This window comes from Drosophila teissieri, chromosome 3L (genome assembly GCF_016746235.2).
Source record: "Drosophila teissieri strain GT53w chromosome 3L, Prin_Dtei_1.1, whole genome shotgun sequence".
Taxonomy (NCBI): Eukaryota; Metazoa; Arthropoda; class Insecta; order Diptera; family Drosophilidae; genus Drosophila; species Drosophila teissieri.
The window spans coordinates 11,202,285-11,222,287 of NC_053031.1; the positions used below are offsets into that span (position 1 = coordinate 11,202,285).

Sequence of the window (20,003 nt, forward strand, 5' to 3'; positions counted from 1 at the left end):
TTATTTGCCAAAAAAATTATATAGTATTTAGTGTGTACTACTCAGCAAACGACTTAAAAAAAACCTTTTTATAATCAAAATAAAACATTAAAAGTTAAAAATATACATTTTTTAATTGCTCAAAACCGTATACTATATATTTGTTCAAATATGTTTAGTAGCAATGTTTTTGAGATCAATGAAATTAAAAGTTAATGTTTCTGATTTTCAAATATTTTTGCACTTTGCAGCGACTGTGTTTAAAGTTCTTTGCTGACTTTTTTCTGTCTGCAACTTGCTGCAGTTTCCGAGGACTAATGGTTGCCGCCGGAGATGAGGTTGAGCTACTCGGCGACGGAAATTGAATTTTACTCATGAATAATTACGCAGCCGGGTGGTAAGGGGCAATGAGGAGACGCGACCTTGTGCCCGGTGGACTGGCGGACTGGTACTCACCTATCCAGCGTGAGCTCCTCCAGCTGGTTCAGATCACAGGCGATATACTCGAGCGAGGCGTCCGTGATGCGGGGACACCAGGACAGGTCCAGGGCGCGCAGCTTCTGCAGGTTCTCGGCAATCAGCTCCACTCCATCGTCTGTCAGTTTGCTGCAGCCGGATAAGCTCAGCACCGTGAGATGCGGCAGGGAGTGCACTGCAATCGGAGGAGAAAACGGGCCGAGTTGGGCATTAGTTTTGGGTATCAGCTGGGACTCGTGGGGCTCACGTAGCCGCCTGCAGATGCTCCACTTTGCAGGGAGCACGTTCCAGGAAACGAGTCCTCTGGAGCTCGAATATAAGTAAGTTTGCGTGGCGAATGTTGCCTTACAGTGGCCTTTAGTTGGCCCCGTTTATGGCGAAATTTAAGTTTCACATAAGTTTCTTTTTTTCACCCCGTTAAGTATACGCAGTGTAGGGTCGACAGTCATAAAAATATATAGACTGTATTAATCATGAAAGAAACCCTTTAAGTATGAAGACTTGTTTGCAAGAATAGATAGACGAAATCAAGAGCAGTAGTTTACATTCAATTTCTAGAAGTTGACATAAAATGTCTTAAAAATGTAGCAAAACTCGAGCTTATAACTTATGTTATAATACCATTCGAGTGGTAACTAGGCTTTGTGGTTGCTCAAAAGCTATGGCTGCAAAAACCAATTTAGCTAAACCTGACTAACTCCAGATTTGTTGCTAAGCTGCATGCAATCTAGAGATAGACTAATGTGTCATGTATCTAATTACCACGGCTATTTAAAGCCCACAGCCTCGGCGGCTGTTCTACTTATTTAAACGGAGGCAGTTCCTCAGCTCGTCCCATTTATGTCGACTTCAGTTTACCCTGTTCCACATTTTGCTGTCTCATTTTGTGGCATGTTTGCGCAGCTTTTCCTTTGCTCAACTCGCCCTGCGAATCACGGATTATTGGTCGTTTCTGTGGATAAAGGCACTAACCCAGTTTTGTAGGCTCAAAGCCAAGCCAAGCCTAAGAACTAAAGAGCACATTTGGGATAAATTTCTTGGAAATTCTTCTACTTCATTATTCGTATAGCTGGGCAGAAAACCAAAGGGTTAACTGCGCATGCTGAGCAGGGATAACTGATAAAGGATAAAGGATTACGTGTGACCTATAAGGTGTGACGGTAGCACAAAACTGCAATTACCGCTGGTAAGCCGCTTAGACTTTGCTAATGGGAATTAGGCATATTCCTTGGCCAAATATGGGAGGTGAACGAGTTTGGGGCACGTGCGGCTTCGGTGGCTTCGGCGGCTGGGTAAACAAAGATAAAGCGTCCAAAGACAACAAACTTCCAGGCAGCATAATGCGTGTGTGTTTTTTGCGGCAAACTACCATCCAGTGTCTCCCCAAACACTTCATCCCCTTGCTCAAGTTAAAAGAAGTCGAAAAATGCAGGGTCCGTTCGACTAAGCCGCTTTGTATTCAGTTAGAGTCGCTATGCATACTACGAGTATATGCAAGTGTGGGTGGGTAGGTGGCCCACTTTGGTTACCGACAGCTACTCGGAAACACAGAGACTTGGATACTTGGATACTTGCTAGGAGCAGTGGAGTGCTTCTCTTGTCTGGCTTCTGACCAAAAAAACCACAAGGCATACGAATAGCTTTGAATTACAAAATATGAATATGCGCCAGCCAGCGAATCCACACGAAGATAACCGCGATACTCGCACTAGCTTCTGGGCCAAATGGAAAACTAACACAAACAGCCATCTGAATGGGTAGGCCTATGAAAAATTAACACAACCAACTCGCTCTGTTCAGCTGCTCTATTGACTTAACTTAGCTGAAACGAGGCTTTTATGCGCTGCATATGAAAGGGAATTTTGGGGGAGTTTTTCAGAGTTTTGTGAAGTTTAAAAAGGACTAAAACCCATAATGGCAAAACGGGTGAAAGAAGATTAATAGGCTACGCTTAATGCTGTTCCAAAACCGAATTCAATGCTTGTTTGAAAATGTTTTACATTATAAACGTATAAATTAACGTTTTTATATACATTTGTATTACTACTCTTTAATATTTTGATATCCATATATCTTAAATTGGAGTTCCCTTTCACGGGGATCTTCTGGGAGAAGAAATGGAAAATCCATTGCTCATGCATATTCGGTCCTAATTGAGGGGGCGGTGGTGCTGGTGGGTGGGAAGCCACAGCAGTGACAAAACCGTAACGCTGGCGACCAACTTGGCCAAGTTGCCCGGCGACGCAGCTCCTCAAGGAGCTAACTGTAATTGTATCTATCAAGCGGCGGATGCAGTACAATCCGCAGTGGCGAAGGCAACGGCGACGCCCCAAAAGCTTAAAACCGCAAAAACATCCAGCGACAAAGGCGCCTCTGTGCACACAAACATCTAGTGCAAACAGCTAGGACAGTGCAGCCTCGCTAAGGCAAACAACAGACTAATAAATCAAATCAATACATTATATACCCTTCTCACTGTCAAAACATACACGAAACCTTAGGGATTTGATTACAAGATGATGAATTTTAAATTAAGGGAAAGTGCAACTTAGAGAGTTTCCACTGTACAAATGCGTACAGTACAGACGTAGCTACAGTTGTGATGCACTAAGTCGAGTGCTCGTGATGGAAACTGTGATTAAGAGCCGCCGGCGACGAAGGCAGACCGCAATGCTATGGGGGATGGGTGACTGGGGATTGGGGATTGGGAATGGGGGATAGTCCACGTTGGAGCGAGGGGCAGATGATCGATAGTGATCGCAGCCAGAGTGACATCGATTGAATTACACTCGGAGCGAGTTCAGAGCATGGGCATTAGCGTTAGAAGCCCCTCAGATCACCCAGATCTTCCAGTGGCACTGCCGCTTATTTATCGCGCCTGCAATCATCGCTGAAATTCATTTCGTTATCAGCGCTCCATCGATGCGCATCCGTCTCGTGATTCCTGATCCTCAGTTTCTAATCCCCATCCGAATCTTGTTGTGAAACACCTTTAAGTGCAGCTAGTTAGTGCTTGATTTTATGCCGAATCCTGTGTTGCAGTTTCGTTTTGTGACCGACACTAACGGGTAATTGTTTGGCCGCCAGGATTACTCGTTTTTGCGATCACAAATCATGAAATTGCAGCAAAACGCAACAAAGTCGTGAAACCAGTGAAAAATACATCAGTTTTGTGTGCATGGAAACTATAAGTTTGCATTCTCAGATGCATTTAATCAGACCAAGATAGAACAAATTGTGAACGCTGACGAAGAATTACAATGTCCAAATTTGTCAATTTACAATAAATAAATAAATTAAAGGTTTGTTGTACAAAATACGTTTTGTTTTTAAACAACTGTTACAACTTGTTCATTTTTCTATAAAAAGCTGTAGGCTTCAGTTATATAATATATGTACATAGTTTATTGATAAGGCTATTGAATGCCACTCTAGTAAAAATAAATTAATCTTGAAACTATTCCCCTGGCGAGTTCAAGAGAGAAATGCAGATTATAGAATAGGTCGCCAGAAATGAATGTTTACTGCTTTTAAGCTAGTGACGTCGGAATCTTTAATAATCATGCTCTTAAATCTCGTTTCTTGTTTTTTTTTATATAAATATATATTTTTTTCGGCTCAGTATCAAAAATTCAAAGTAAATGGCTCCGTGGTAGACAGGATAAACCAAATTATCAGCCGCCAAAGTTGGAAATGATTCATTCGTTCTATGAATAAATTGGGTTCATTTTCTGGGAATTTCCGGCGGATTACAAACCTTGCGGAGGCGACGGGAGCAGGAAAAAACCCACCTGCCTGCTTGATATGGAAATGGGAATGGAAATTCGCGCTTGACAAGACAACGCATCAAAAATAGTGCCCCAAATCGTGGGTTTATATTCGCCAGGCACACGCACTCGTTGAGACAGAGACAAGTGTCAATAGAAGGACATGGACATGTGGGGAATGGAGTGCGGAATGGAGAATGGAGAATAGAGAAGGACGTGGAAACCAGACATGTCAGGCAAACAACTTGTAACTTGTGTATCTATGAGATACATTTACATTTCCCATAACAACTAGCGACGTTTATGCGAGGCTCGTTTGGCATTCAGCTTCTGTTTCTGTTTTTCCAACTCTCACTGCCACTTTTCCCAATTTTCACACAAAAAGATTCATATATATATATATATATATATATATATATATTTTGGCTGTCCTTGTTGACGATTGGAACTTGGCTTGCCCATTAAAAAATAGATTCCGACCATAAGGTTTCGATTGAACAATCGTTTAAACGTATATTTTTATACTTTTCTGCGCACCCATGTTGGTGTTTTTTTTTTTTTTTTTAAACTCAAGCATTCGGGTTCCAGTTTTGAAAGTCGCTCTCTATCAGGACTGGGACAACTCACAAATTTCATGTTTATTGACAGCTCATGGCTCTTGTCATGGCTTTCATTCTGCTCATTTGGCGTGCCAACGATTTCTATCGATTTTTTGGGCTATTTCACATACACATGTGGAAAGTTATGCTCACATAACGGTTAGCGTTTGTTTATGACATTTATTTGATGATTGCTGATTTTTCAAATTGCCTCGTTTAGGATCAATGGGGGAAATTGCGTTTGCTCAAAGTTGCGTATGAGTGATGCGAATAATACGCATACGCACTGTATGACTGACTTATACTGTGTATTATGTAGTATATAATAGTTTTTTGTAATGCTTTGTCACGAATTTTAAATACTTCGCATAAATATCATTATAAAATGGGTCCCTAAAGATATTACATAAATAAAATCAATTTAAAAATGTTTTATTTACTGGAGTCTGCACCTCCATTTAAATCTATTATTTATTTATTTGATTATTTAAATCGTGTTAGGCCGATGAAAATCAAACTTAATTCAATCATTTAAGCCGACCCGTTGGCTGGAGAGCCAAGTGCAACCCAATCAAGCGAACTGCAACAAAGCGGCTTAAAGTTTAAGTTCAGTTGGCTGCCAATGGCAGTGGATATAGATGACAGTCATTATGCCAATTACTCGGAAGTGGAGCAGGGGGACGAGGAGCGGGGAATATGCCATGAAATTTCGCTGTGGCAACAAAACTTTTACGAGTGTATTAAATACGGCAGCAGGACCTACAGAGCCTGCAGGATGAAAGCGTACAGCTTAAACGAAACATTCCAAAGTCGCTTTTCAGTTTCTCTGGAAATTTAATATTCGAAATGGTTTCTTCTTCGAAAAGGAAGCGCAGTAAATACCTCATTGTTCGGATACTTTGTCTTGAACACGATTTCCACGTCTATGAACACTTTGTTGAATTTCGAATTGTTTATTGAAAATTATTTGAGGCATAATAAGAGGGGTTTAAATTATTGTTTAATGCCGACAGTCTTTCAGTCATATAAAAAGCTGACAGAAAGTTAATGAAACATTCCTGGAATTTCTATTTGCCTTCACAACAATTTCATTATACTTTCAGCATCTGCTTGACTCTGCAAGTACTTTGCACGACAAACTCTGTTTTAGCTGAAGGAAATTTAATGAACTTTTCCGGGAATCCCATATTGCTAGTAAGTTTAAGTTTTCCCCCACTAAAGATTGTAGCAAATCTGCCAGGATCAAATAAATCTTACCCAATTTCCCAGGCTGCAGGGAACTGAGGCTTAACCGCTTTAGGGTTTAAGTGGCCTGCCAATTACCGGCAAACTTTGAGGCCAAACAATGAGTGCGTAAATGAGCAGGGAACGGTGATTGGTCCTGGGTCGGGGGTCAGAGGTCGCGACTCGCGAACCGCGAGCTGAGCCCCCTCGCGTAGGCAAATAATGTTCGGAACGTGCAGGCCTCATTAGGCTCCACCACTGCCCCACTCCCCCTCATTACTGTCGCCATGGAAATCGGCAAGGAAGTGGGCGGAATGTGGGGATGTGGTGGGTGGCATGAACTACCGCGAATCGAGATGAGGTTGCGCAATGGCAGATTAGCTCGCTCCCCTTCAAGTTTGCGGCATTGAAGGAGTCAAGGCGCCGCAACGATTCAAGAGACTGGAAGAATTAAAGCTGGCGGATTTTGAGAAGCAAAAGAGGATTTTTTAGCATCAAATTGAAAATTTCATATGCTCTTGATAACAAAAACTCAAGAGAAGACTCCATGATTATTGAAGCACTGGGTAAATACTTAATTATACCCGCTACTCGTAGAGTAAAAGGGTATACTAGATTCGTTGAAAAGTATGTAACAGGCAGAAGGAAGCGTTTCCGACCATATAAAGTATATATATTCTTGATCAGGATCAATAGCCGAGTCGATCTGGCCATGTCCGTCTGTCCGTCCGTCTGTCCGTCTGTCCGTCTGTCCGTCCGTCCGTCTGTCCGTCTGTCTGTCCGTATGAACGTCGAGATCTCAGAAACTACAAAAGGTAGAAAGTTGAGACTAAGCATACAGGCTCCAGAGACATAGACGCAGCGCAAGTTTGTCGATTCATGTTGCCACGCCCACTCTAACGCCCACAAACCGCCCAAAACTGCCACGCCCACACTTTTGAAAAATGTTTTGATATTTTTTCATTTTTGTATTAGTCTTATAAATTTCTAACGATTTGCCAAAAAACTTTTTGCCACGCCCACTCTAACGCCCACAAACCGCCCAAAGCTGCTACGCCCACACTTTTGAAAAATGTTTTGATATTTTTTCATTTTTGTATTAGTCTTATAAATTTCTATCGATTTGCCAAAAAACTTTTTGCCACGCCCACTCTAGCGCCCACAAACCGCCAAAAACTGTCACTGCTGAAGACTCCTTCGCACTTTCACTAGCTGAGTAACGGGTATCAGATAGTCGGGGAACTCGACTATAGCGTTCTCTCTTGTTTTTGTTTTATATATACGCCTAAGAAGGTATTCCTTAAGACTCAGGCTGCTGATTTTAATTTACATATCAATAATTTGAACTTAAGTGCTATAACTAAAGCTAGTGCTAGGTATATTTGTGTCCATCTAATGTTGTTGATAAACTCGACTGATGTATTTCCTTTAAATGTTTTTATTTCTGCTGTCTTGCTGTTACCATAAATTGTGCACTAATTTATGCAAACGATACAAAACAAATTTGCCAGAAAGTCGAGGAAAACAATTTGAAAGCGTGCCACAGCGAAATCAGCGAAAACAAGATATAGCTATCATTGCAATTCTTTTGGCAGACTGACAAAACCCACTGCAGAAATAATGTTGTATCTTTACTTGCGACAAAGTTTGCTTGTCTAACCGCTAATTGGGATTACTGTGCTTGGGAAAATAAATATATGTATATAATAATTGGATTAAGATTGAATTTCTTGCTTTTAACAAGCTTTGAACAAATACAAAAACAGAATTTATCTTCTGTTATGTATTTAAATTCGCAAAAGTGAAAAAGAGTAGTTTTCTGTTGCCTGTAGCTAATTTAAAATTGGAAATAATTTGTAGAATTTTGTTTACCATTCTAACATGCTTGAATAACTAATTTCCTTGAACTGAATTGACCTACAGAGACAACTCCTTTGAAGTGACTCCATTAAAAATGCATTAAAACCGCTCAGTTGGATTGTCGGCTAATGGTCCCCGTGTGCTGGATCCTTCCATAAGCCCCAGTGCCCTGTCTGCGAGAGTAGTTTTTCCCGCTTTTCTCACATTTTCCCATATTTTCCAGCATTTTCCACGCACTACATTTGGCACGGACCTCCGTGTGTGTGTGAATTTGATTGGCAGTGAGCCGTGGAGCTTCTAGGGTCCTCCCTTGTGACTTGGCTCACATCTTTTCCCGGCATTTTGAAAAGCGAAAGAAAAAGAAGAAAATTGTTAACCCAGTTTCGTGCCCTGTTGTCTGTTCGCCTACTTTTCCGCTCTGCTGCTCGAGCATTTCCACTGAAAACTTTAATGACGTCAATTACTCCTGCCCCATTGAAGTTGAATTGCTTCAGTTCGACTTAAGGATTGCCTCCTAATTGCTGGGAATTTCTGCAGTAGTTGGGTTTTATTATTTGATAGCTAATTTGAGTTTGATTTCACAAAACAACCATGATTTTTGCACATTTCACTCTCTTTAACTCCCATGAACAAATTTGAAACTAATTGTTCTGAGAATGTATAACAAAACACAAGTTTTATAAACGTAGTCGAGCAATATTAAATGAGTTGAGTTGAATACTAAAATGAAAAGTTTTTCCTTTCTAAAGCCTTACAATTGGACGCCTGCATTTGGGTCAGAAAATGCCATAAATTTGTAGGCTACGTTTTTCCTTTTCCATGTGTCAAAAGTGGAATGTCTGGCCGGTGCCCAAATTAGCAAGCAGCTTGTCCTGTCCCAGTTTGACTTTGGTATGTATAATTTCGCCTGACACTTTCCCCACGCTTTTAGTCCGGTGAAAGTGCACAAAGTCTGTGGACTGGGGGACACAAGCCACTTTCTCTGCAGGATGGTGGGCTAATCCCGCCCTGCACTGTCTACTATATATAATGGCCGGTATAAATAGAGACTTGGAAGCAAAGTTGTCAGCAGAATGACAACATCATCAACATGAAAATCAGCAGCTTGGTGAGAGACACAGATGCGATGGCCACCACCACTGGGAGTAAAGTGTGTGTGGGCTTTAATGCATTGACGGTAGGTTGATAGTTTTCCCTCATCCTCTTGCTTGATTTTCCGGCTTGCGTCATTGCGTGCATTTATTTCCCATTTCCCACGTAATTCCGAGTGCGTGTGGCAGTTTCAGCTGACATCAAATGCAATTAAAATTGAATTCCACTCAGAACCCACGCACACGAAGGCTTTTTCAAAGGGCTTTCCACAACCCTTTTTTGCCGTCAAACTTTCTGCATGTGGCAGCCTCTCAAATCGCATTACATAAGCCAACAATTATGTTCCTTGTGCCCCATTGTGGCCCTCAACTTTGAACTTGCATGTTTGCATTCAAGTTGATATTATGTGCGTATATATCCTACACACTCTGTGTATTCTGTGTGCCATGGAAAGTCCGGGAAAATCTTTGAGGAGCTGAGTGGCAAAACAAATGTGTCCTTGCCCTCCATCTCAGTCTATCCGACATATTGTGCATACTGTGCTGCAGAGCAATGCATGTGCATTTTATATTTATATTTCATTTGGTGGTCGGCCCTGCTTTTGGCAGTTTTATTAGTTATTTATTTTGCCAGCAATTGCCATTACTAGTACTAGTACTTTGGCTATTTAAAACATTTTATTTCAATCAAATATCAGTCAGATGCTCAATATTCCCTTCTCTTCAACGCTAAATAGTTAAGAAGCTGCACTAGTGCACTAGTTAACTTAAATTGAAGGGAATGCACTTTCCATGTCGCATCCACTGCACTTCAGGTATTCCTGAAATCGCGCTAGTTTGTGCAAATTACGTTAAGTTCATGGTCACTGTCGTCGGCTGACAATTGATCGACAATTTGGCCAAATACCCAGCGCGGGGGGAGAAATGCGTGTGGGGGGAAACGACGGCATTGCCCCCCAAAGAGCTTTTACAAAAATAAAGTTAATTAAAAATTGTTTGGCGCAAGGGAAAGAGAGCGAGAAGAGCAACATCGCAACATCGAGTGCCCTGAAAATGCAAATGTAATTAAATAAACACGACACCCGACGGACGCCCATCAGCTTGGGTGGCTCTGGGTCCCAACCGCGACTAGGATTAGATGGCTGAAGGAAGGAAGGAAGACCGGGGGATGCGGAATTCCTACAGCAACGACCTCCCTCCCCCACAAAAAAAAGGGGAAGCTTTATCAATTTTAGGGTCTCGGGCGGACAGCTGGCGATGCTGCTGATGCTGCCGGTGGTATAAGATGAATTCGATGCCTCGGCGAGCAGGAATTTTGTCATTGCCAAAGGCAAAGAGGGTAAGAAAGTACGGCAAAGGTAAATAAAGAAATACCATCAACCGTAAACACTTACAAGTTCAACATTTTGCCATTGGGTTGGTATTATTATGAACCATATTCTACTTGACTTTTTGAGTGCTAACATCTAGAACTAAAATGTATTGAACGTTGGCTAGAGGCTCACACTAATTATAATTGCTAGGGCAAACATGTTTATTAAAATATATACATTTTTAATACATAAACATTTATATATGGATGCAGATTGATGGGCTGCAGCCCACTGTAGCTGCATCGTGAGCACTTACCCAGTGGTAGACAAACAGATTGAGTGGCAATTTCACTCTGAATTGGGGGATGGCCAAAAGGAATCATGGGGCAGCTGCCTCTGGCGTGGTGCAGTTTGTGGCTAAATTGATGGACGTGTCGCTTTCGCGTCGACAACTGCAATTGTTCAGGCGGGAAACGAACCGCAGCCACTTCATTAGCAGTGTAGCCCACAGTTTCAGCCAAGACGCCAACATTCAGAGCCTTGGCAATCAAATAGCTGCTGCTCCAAAGGCGTCTTGAGTGGGGGTCAGAATCTACATATATATGTATTTCCGAACTAAAACATAAGGAGAGCTTATGCTTTCTTTCGAATTTTAAATTATATTTATGTGGAACATAAAACAAGTTTAGAATGTATACACATTTGAAACAAGTTTACAAAGTATACACATTTGAAACCAGTTTACAAAGTATACACAGTGTAACTTTTTGGTCCTTTAGTAGTAAATATTTAATTTGCATAAATAGCCCATCAATGCATAAACTATATTTGTTAATTATTCACGTTGAACATTTGCCTTTTAATGGACGCACCCCTGTTTTATTCACCAGCTGTGTGTGCCATTCACATTGAGCGAAAAGCTTCGGGACTCAGGTGCATGAATTTGATTGGTCGCCCAACACGAGATTTGTAGTTGCCTCAATTCATTATTTCTTTGCGGGATCTGCTAAATGAGAGGCGGCATTTCTGTTGACACTGTTAATTAATGGGGGATTAACTTGTTCATTGTTTCGCTTACATTTCGCCACTCGCAATTCGCATTCGCAGTGTTCGCTTGCTCACGTGCGAACTCATAAATCACGCATACGCCCGGTTGAACGACCTCGTCGCCAATTAACGACGCGGCCAACAAGGGCGTCCTGTCAATGTGTCAGCCAGTCATTCAGTCACTCAGTCACTCAGCCAGCCAGTCAGCCAGTCAGCTAGTCGCGTTTCCGGTTCCGCCTGCGAAGCGGATTGCGTGCCAAATGATGTGTCACCTCGCATTCAAATCCCGAAGTAGCAACTAAAGCCACATGTCCTGAGCCAAAAAACCGCACCGTTCACGGAGAAAAATGGCTGATAAATTGCACAGCTGGGGAAACTTACTTATTTGGGTTTTTTGAGAAACATTTCCAAAGTATTAGTTTAAGCTATTTACTTGTATCGAAGTAGTAGCTTTTGTGTTAATATAGCAGCTCTTCTTTCTATTCTTTCTAATATTTGCTAGCATTTTATATGAAATTCTCATATTTAAATAAACAATCTTCACGATTTTGCGCCAGTGCTGACATGGGCCATAAAAATTGAGTTGGCCGAGTGCCAACATGGCCAAGAGACTTTCGCTGTCTCCAGTGAGCCAGTAAGCCAGTGAGCGGAGCCATCACTATCACTGCGAGCCAGAACCTGGAGCCTGGCCCAATTCAATTAGATGCCAAATGCAATTAGCTAAATGGCTTCTCGATGTTGTGATAAGCACCCACCGGCACTTGCTCCCGTTCACTCCCCCGTCACAGCAGTCACTTTTCATGGCCTGAGGAAACGGGCCGAGGAAGAGGAAACGGACGACTTGTGCTGGGAGTTGTTATTAAAAGTTTTGCCACCGCCGGGGCCAGAGTTCAGCATCAGGCAGCTGAAAACTGAATACGGAATGCGGAATGCGGAAAACTGAAAACTGTTAACTGTGACCGGGCTTAGCCAACTTCTGACAACGGTTTACAACTGCAGAAGGTTGCGCTTTAAATGCGAGTTCTAAACCTAAGCAAACTTTGGATACCACATTGCGTCAGTGGGGCAATAAAGTGGATTATAGTGCTGCACTACACAAATATTCGAGAATTTACCGAAGATTAAATGTTAGAATATATATATAATCAGAGTTGGGAAGATATATATAATCAGATATAAAAGTTTTAACCTCTGGAACAAACTATTTAAAGTGAAAGAACATAAAACTTGTTAGGCAACAGCCTTCTGCTTTAAATTTGAACTGAAAAGTGCAGGAAATGCAAACGGAATTAATTATGTTCAACGATTAATGCGAAAATAAATAATTGGTTAAAACGCCCATTGCGGATTGAGTGTTAAGGGGTTTTCGGACCACTGATGGGTCATTAATTAAACATGCATTTCCGGAATGCGGTCACTTCAATAAAATCGTAAAATAAATAATTGGTATTTTGTGCTTTTCCGCTCTTCCGTTTTTTTGATTTTCATTTATACTTGCTGGGCAAACAGTTTATAATTGGGCTGCAATTTATACAAAATGCCGCCATTAAATATGGCGCCTATTTGCTTTTGTCCTCACGATTCCTAAGCCACGCCCCCACCTCCACCACCGCCCTAAGCAAACACAAATACAAATAGAAACACAGAGAGACACATATACAGACAGACACATATACAGACAGGCACATAGACAGACACTCAGACACAGACGAAACGAAGCCAATCTTTGGCTTACGGGGCGAATGTGTAATATGCTCTGCCGACTTTTGTTACTGGCTTTTGGGCCTTTGATGCGCCTTCATCCATCAAAATGTTTGCAGACACACAAAATATGCTCAGCACAGCGGTTGTTTGCATGTGTTTTAGTATTTTATAAATATTGCGATTTCCCTAAGCTGTTTAACTCGTAGTTAGGCTGTTTATTTTTCAACTCTTTAAGCAAGAAGCTTATGTTTATTATTGTTTTTAACCAACTTTTTAAAAATGATTTATTATTTATATATATATTATTTATTTAAATATAATATTCTACGTTAATCTGCAGTTTCTTTCCAGGTGCTTCTGTGCAAATCAGTGTCAGTGGCATTATCCCACCATATCCTTCGAGGAAAACTTGGGACTGCCGCCGCAGCTCGATGATCAGTGAACTGCGATAATTCGATTTCGATGCGCAGCTCGGCAGCCAGAAATCTGGCTGGTTAACTGCCTAAGCCGTAGGAGTAGGAAAATGCTGCGGGAAATCGGAGGGCGGGAAAATCCAGTCGAGGCAGACCGTCTACCTGGGGCGCCTGCATCAACCTGCAGCTTAATTTGTGACGCAATGCATGACGGAATGGGGGAAATGGCTGCCTTCGCCTTTGTTGATTGCGGAAGAGGACGGGCGTGGATGGTTGGCAAAGAAAATGACGTGCCATGAAATTGATTGCAAAGTTTTTACCCCTAAAAAGACAGCCCCCTTGAGGGAGCTGAAGAGCCTGGGACTGCTGGAACTCGGGACTCAGGTGGGCGTCGTCAAAGGTCAAAGCGGTGTGCATAGGCAAAGCCTCCAACCACCAACCTCCAACCTCCGACCCTTAACCCTGCTGAAGTGGGACGGGGTTTATGTTTGCCACCACTGTCGATCGCATATTAAATGAGTTTACCTTCGGGCGCCTGAAAGAGCCCCTGAGCACGCCCTCAAATTGCTCAGCTGCGAGGCAATGTGCACGTCAATTAAAGTGGTTTACGGCCAAGTTTATCCGGAGGATGTGTTCCAAGAAAATGGCGCTTTGGGCTTGGGAAAAATCCAACTTTATGGCACGGCACATTTTCAAATAAGGTTTGTTATTACTAGAGAAGATTAGCTACTATCCGCAATCCCAACTAATAAAAGGTATAAGTTAGTGTGAACTTGGCGCTTTTAAAAAACATAAACCACAAATATATAAGTATAATCTGCCAAACTTTTCCTTGCCTTTCCCGATTTAGGCCCGGCTTAGGCAATTTTTATTATAATTTTTCCCTAAGCTGCCGCAAAATCATTTGCTTATAAAACTTTTCACGTTTTGTGTTTGCAGTTGCTCAAAAAGAGGACATTTTCCTCTTTAGGGGTTTTTGAGGGCTGGACCCTGCCAATTTGCGAGTGACAAGGGTTCTTTGGCGACGTTACGTCAAAAGGATGTAAAAATAGCTGCTTACTCTGTTGGCCAGGAAACGGCAGCGCACAAAAAGTGTCCCACAAAAAGTTTCAATTAGTTGAGTGCAATGTTTAGACAAGATGACGAGGGCTCACGGATACCCTATTTTTTCTCGGAAGCAGTACAATCCCGTGCGGAATAGTAGGAGTCCCTAGCTCCCAGCACGGCCATTTCATTTGTTCGCATTTCCCTTACAACTCGGGCGCCATTCGGCACACTCCCGGTGGATATCCTGAACAGCTTTTTCGGAACACTATCAGCACGGCGGGCAGGAGCAGCACTACATGTGGCCACTTGCTCATCCTCATTTCTGGACTTACCGATGGAAATGGTATCTAGAATGGTACCTAGTTGATTTTGTGGCGGAACGAAAGCCTTTTGATTTTTCAAGCAAACGGAAAGACAAATAATTTTACGGGTATTATTTTCGAGTAACTACGTTATAGGTAGCTATGAAGAGCTTTGTTTCGGGTAAGTTATGTGAGTAACAAATGAACAGAATTTTATAATATTATTATGTATTTATAGCACTTTCCTTGCGATTTATGTAAGAGTGGTAAGTATCTTCAAAGTAAAGTATCTTCAGAATATCCCCCTTTAAAGGAGCATACACAAGAATTCAGTGAAAATGCCTCAATCGCTCTTGACATTTTTTTATGAAATTTTTGTCTGTGCAATTTGTGGAACAAATTGCGGATTGGCTCCGCTCTCCCCACGTTCGTTCCACATGTTATTTGATTAATTGGCAGGGGGGAGGAGAGGGGGCATAGTGTCGCTTACCGATATTAACGATGCCATGGTTGGTTAGTTCCCAGCACGACTGCAGTCGCAGGATGCTGAGGCTGTGGCTCTGTTTGGGCGAGAAGTAGCCGAGTGCCGCATCCGTGACGTGGTAAGCCTGTAGGGAGCGGGAGGAGATTCAATTAATTCGATACGAGGCCACGGGCCACATGGCACGGTGCATGGAGGATGAAGGAGGAGCAGCTGGAGCAGCTCTGGCAGATCCTCCATCAATCTGGACTTGCCTGCAGCGAGAACTCGTAGAGGGAGGGCAGGAGCTGGGCCACCGCGCCCACCGCCTCGTCCGCGATGTTGATGCAGTCCGCCAGGGACAGGGATACGATGCGGGGCGTTAGACACGCCCACAGACCCGCCTCGGTCACCTCGTTGCAGCCAGCCAGCTCCAGTTCAAACAAACTCTGCAATTCGAAGGGATTGGGGGTTACAAACGATAGCAAGGACACTTTGCGCACAGGATTTCATTAAAAGTATCACAAAATATACTCTAATATGTGTGTTACATATATAAAGGCATCACAGACTTACTTTATGGAATTCATAAAGGTTAGAAATTACTTAGGAAAATATATAAGTGTGCGTTCCTCCAAATGCAAATCTAAATAAATGAAAATAAATAAGGTCGGGCTAATAAACATGTTTCGATATAAATTTGCATGTAGCTCAACCTGGTAACAAATGTTTTTCATAGCAGACGTGTTAAAATGAAAATTCTTGAACAAAAATGTAATACTTCTTCAAAATATGCCTAAAGAACTTTTATTTTACCAGAAATATGTTGTTATTCTTGGCAATGAACTTGATATGCACCGAAAATATTGAGCAATATTACTCAAGGAATTCATGACTTTGCTGTATATTCTGCGAGTCTAAAATTGCGTATATTCGTCTTTAAGGGTGACTGTTCTGTCATCAAACCGTCAAATGTTTTTATGATCTGCCATCCGATAATTTCTAAAATACTTTTGGACATTTCACGGCGTTCATAAACGTTGACACTTGGCGAGCAGAAAAAAGGCCAATCGTTGGCGAGTGAGAAATAGCAAAACAAAAATACCTCAGCACATATATCTTTACATAAAACACCTATATATAAATTAATATGGAAAACTTGGGCCTCAGGTGGGTTGACTTGTTAAGTATCTGCTAAAGAACATTTCATATTGCCACATCATTAAACGCCACTTTTAATTCACCTTGACATCCACGAGAATCGCGGCCAATGAAAATGTGCTTCTTTGTACACAAAATGGAAGAGCAATCAATAAAAAGTTTTTTTTAACTAATCAATGTGCTTTATTAAATGCCTGAGCACAAGGAATGCTCCCAAAGCTAGAAAACTAATTGCATTTTTGCATTTACCCCATAAATCATTCGATGAACCGTAGACAAAACAAGGAAAATTGCACTTTGAAAAACTCGCGATGTTTTTTTTGGATTTGTGTGCGTGGAATGCGGAAAATTTAAATGGAAAAATTAGATCAGAGTGAGTCAAACAAATTACAGCTGGCACCTGGTGGGTGCGACGGGAATCCATTAAAAATTAAATTAAATTGCAGCACTGCCAACTTTTGATGGCAAAATTTACGAGTCAACAAACTGGGCAACTTTTCTCCTAACCGAATTTACAATCTTTTTTCCATGCGTTCTACGCGCAATTTAAGTTCCCATAACAGGATTAACTTTGACCTTTTCAAGAGCAAAACATTGTCGGGGAAGTAAAAGCGGGAAAAACACATAACACATCTCGATGGAGGCGACCCGGTTCGAGTGGCAGACTTTGTGTCGGGATACAGGCGCCATTGCCATTGGATCCCTCGAGTTCAACCCATTTTCCTACATTTCCCGCCCTCCGAACAACCGGAAACACGGAAACAATGGCGATAAACAGCAAATGCAGCCGGAAGCACGATATAAAAAGGAAAATCCCAAGGATGGTCACACACAAAACGCATTAAGCCAGAAATGTTCTCACTACCGCGACTGAACAACAATTATTTCTGTATTGTTGACGCAAAACTGGAGAAATAACAAAAAATAACAAAACGTAAACAGCTAAAACAGCAAGACAGCAATTTAATCGGAATCCCCAATGCGAGTCCCCGTGAGTTGGACTAATAAATCATTTACTTTTAATTCAGGAAAAAAATTAAAGAAGTTCCTAGCTAGCCGTGATAATTGGTTATAGACTTCTGATTTATAAACAAGCTTATCATAAGAATGTGTTGGATAGTACAGTAAGATATCCTATTAGCCGCTCAAAGTCCAAATCCTAATCGTAATCTGAAGTTCAAATTAGTGTGCGCAGAATTCATTGCATAAGTAAAGGGCAGGGATCCAACTCATTAGCGAATTAAATGGTCTAATTAGGGATGTGTTGGGTATACATGGCCAGTAATTGGATTCTGTACATCGGTTAACTTGGCCAACAATCAGCAGCAAAGGAAGCCCGACAGCAGGGAAGCCAAGCCTTTGGCATGACTTCATTATGGATGGTAAATGCTCGCTTGTTGTTTAGATTTTTCCAACCATTTCGCCAACCATTTTCCGTACTTCGTTTTTATGGACAATTGTGGAACTTTTTCCCCCTCCGCCTTGTTTATACTCGTACTGAACAGCACAATACACAATTCACGTAGCCGTAGCCATGGGAAAAGTTTTTTCGGTACCATGTGTTCGTCGGCGGAGGAGGATTCAAAATCGATAGGAAAAGTCAACCACGCAAAGGAGAGTTCCACATGGAAATGCTAATGGAAGCACACACACACACGAGTCAGAACAGAATGTGTGACTATTTGGCCGGAAAAAGTTTTCCCGTGTTTTCGCCTTCGGTTTCTGAGGTTTTCGCCGAAACGATGAAAATTTGTGAGTGGTCAGAAACAGAGAACAATTTATTCGTTTTGCCAAATTCGACTTTCAAATTAGGAATGTTCCAGCTCACAAAGAAAATAATGTACTAAATTATGAGAAGCGAAGTATTTCTTGCTTTAATTAGTAGCTTTTTCCCAAGTTATTAAATTAATTCTGTTTAATTACGACTAAATAGCTTGTATAATCCCTCAACAGAGAGCTGCACTTTGAGTAAATTGATGTATTTAAAACTGCAACTGCAGGTGAACAGGAATTAGCATTTAAATAGCCAGAGGTGACAGAGCGTAGCATAGGTTTATGGGTCAATGGGGTTGGGTTCAACGAGCTCCGTTCCGGACCCACTTGAAAATCCCCCCTCCCCTTTCAGAAGTCTGGAGTGGCAAGTTGGGAGCGGCAATGCGGAAATCGCATATACACGAGTATATACTATAGTTGTGCTCGCCCGAGGCGACTGCAGTGCATTTGGCATTAAATATGTATGGGAATGCAGGAAAGTCGCCGCATTTCCGCCGCTTATTCAGCAGCAGCAGTAACTAGCATTAATTTAGCGCGTTGCATGTTTGCCTGAGTTTTCTGGGAAAGTCCGTTTGAGTATGGGGGTAAGTTCCATATGGCCACTACCCTTACGTACACTTTTCGCAGAGTCCCCAAGGTCGAATTCCTGAGCCCATTGCGGTTGATCCGCTCGCATCATGGCCAAATCCAACTTGTCCCCAGTGTGTCATTGTTGTTGACACTGCCAGCGACAACAATTTGCAATCAAACCATTTGTGGGCGCTTCCTGGGCACCCACACACACCAACACACGCACGCACACACACACGCACAGCCAGCAACTCGCACACATCTGCAAATTTTAGACCCTGGCAATGGAACTAGGCTCATAAACATGACATGCACTCGCAGTGGATTAATTCTGACATCAGCACGCCGAGTGACGTAGGCACAGCAGGGTGGACCTGGTTATTCGCGACTTGGCCCAAAGGCACTGCAACTCTTCACTTTGCAGGCCACTCTTTTTTGGAAGACAGAGGAAGACTAAGGAGCTCAGAAGGAATTGCTAGAGAAGGAGTAACATTACTCATACGCAGTGTAGGCTTTTTCTCATTAACAAAGAGTTTATTTGGCATGCGCTTGAAATCGTAGTTCCAGTTTTCACTTGTAACAAAATAGCAATATATTAAGGAGATGATCTAATGGGGCTTATATTGTTTGATTGATTATTGATTGTTTATAATCAAATTATGCATGAACAGCATAAACATGCCATGCAGTTTCATACTACTACAGTTCAATCTATGTTGAATTATCTTTGATACATTAATAATGCAAATTACAAATATTACTCTACTAATTGATGCAGTACAAATATGTGCTCATGTGATAGAGGGTCACCCTAACAATCGAGCTGGCTGAAAATCAAAGGACTGAATTGTGGGGAAAAGTGATGCAGTCAACTCAATGAGTGTGTGTGTGACTGACTGGGTGGCTGACAGGACCGCAAATTCATGTAGAACGCTCCTTCATAAAGGACTTGGCCACAGCCAGTTCACCAACGTTATCCACTTTACTCTGGAGTACACACTGTGTCTCTGTGTGTGTATTTGTTTCTGTGTATTTGTATTTGTGCTTTCTCAAATCACCGTGTGTGTGCCTGTCTATGTGTTTGTATGGGCCATTTCCGGTGACCCACGCTGGGCCCCTGGTGGATTAGGTTCCCAGATTGCTCGGGATTGGTCCATGAAATGAATGGATTAGTTTGCCCAGTTTGCTCCCCCCAAACAGTTGGTCATCAATTAAG

The 20,003-nt window shown here is 42.0% G+C and overlaps 1 protein-coding gene across 1 annotated transcript in view; it reads right to left on the reverse strand.

The window, feature by feature from the left end:
- Positions 1 to 20,003, reverse strand: part of LOC122616937 (F-box/LRR-repeat protein 16) — a 31,357-nt gene that overhangs the window by 3,674 nt on the left and 7,680 nt on the right. The window contains exons 3-5 of the mRNA XM_043792528.1: positions 15,559 to 15,732; positions 15,314 to 15,431; positions 436 to 631 (exon numbers count right to left, since the gene is read on the reverse strand). Of these exons, the coding sequence (XP_043648463.1) occupies positions 436 to 631; positions 15,314 to 15,431; positions 15,559 to 15,732 (488 nt within the window). The remainder of the gene's footprint in view (positions 1 to 435; positions 632 to 15,313; positions 15,432 to 15,558; positions 15,733 to 20,003) is intronic.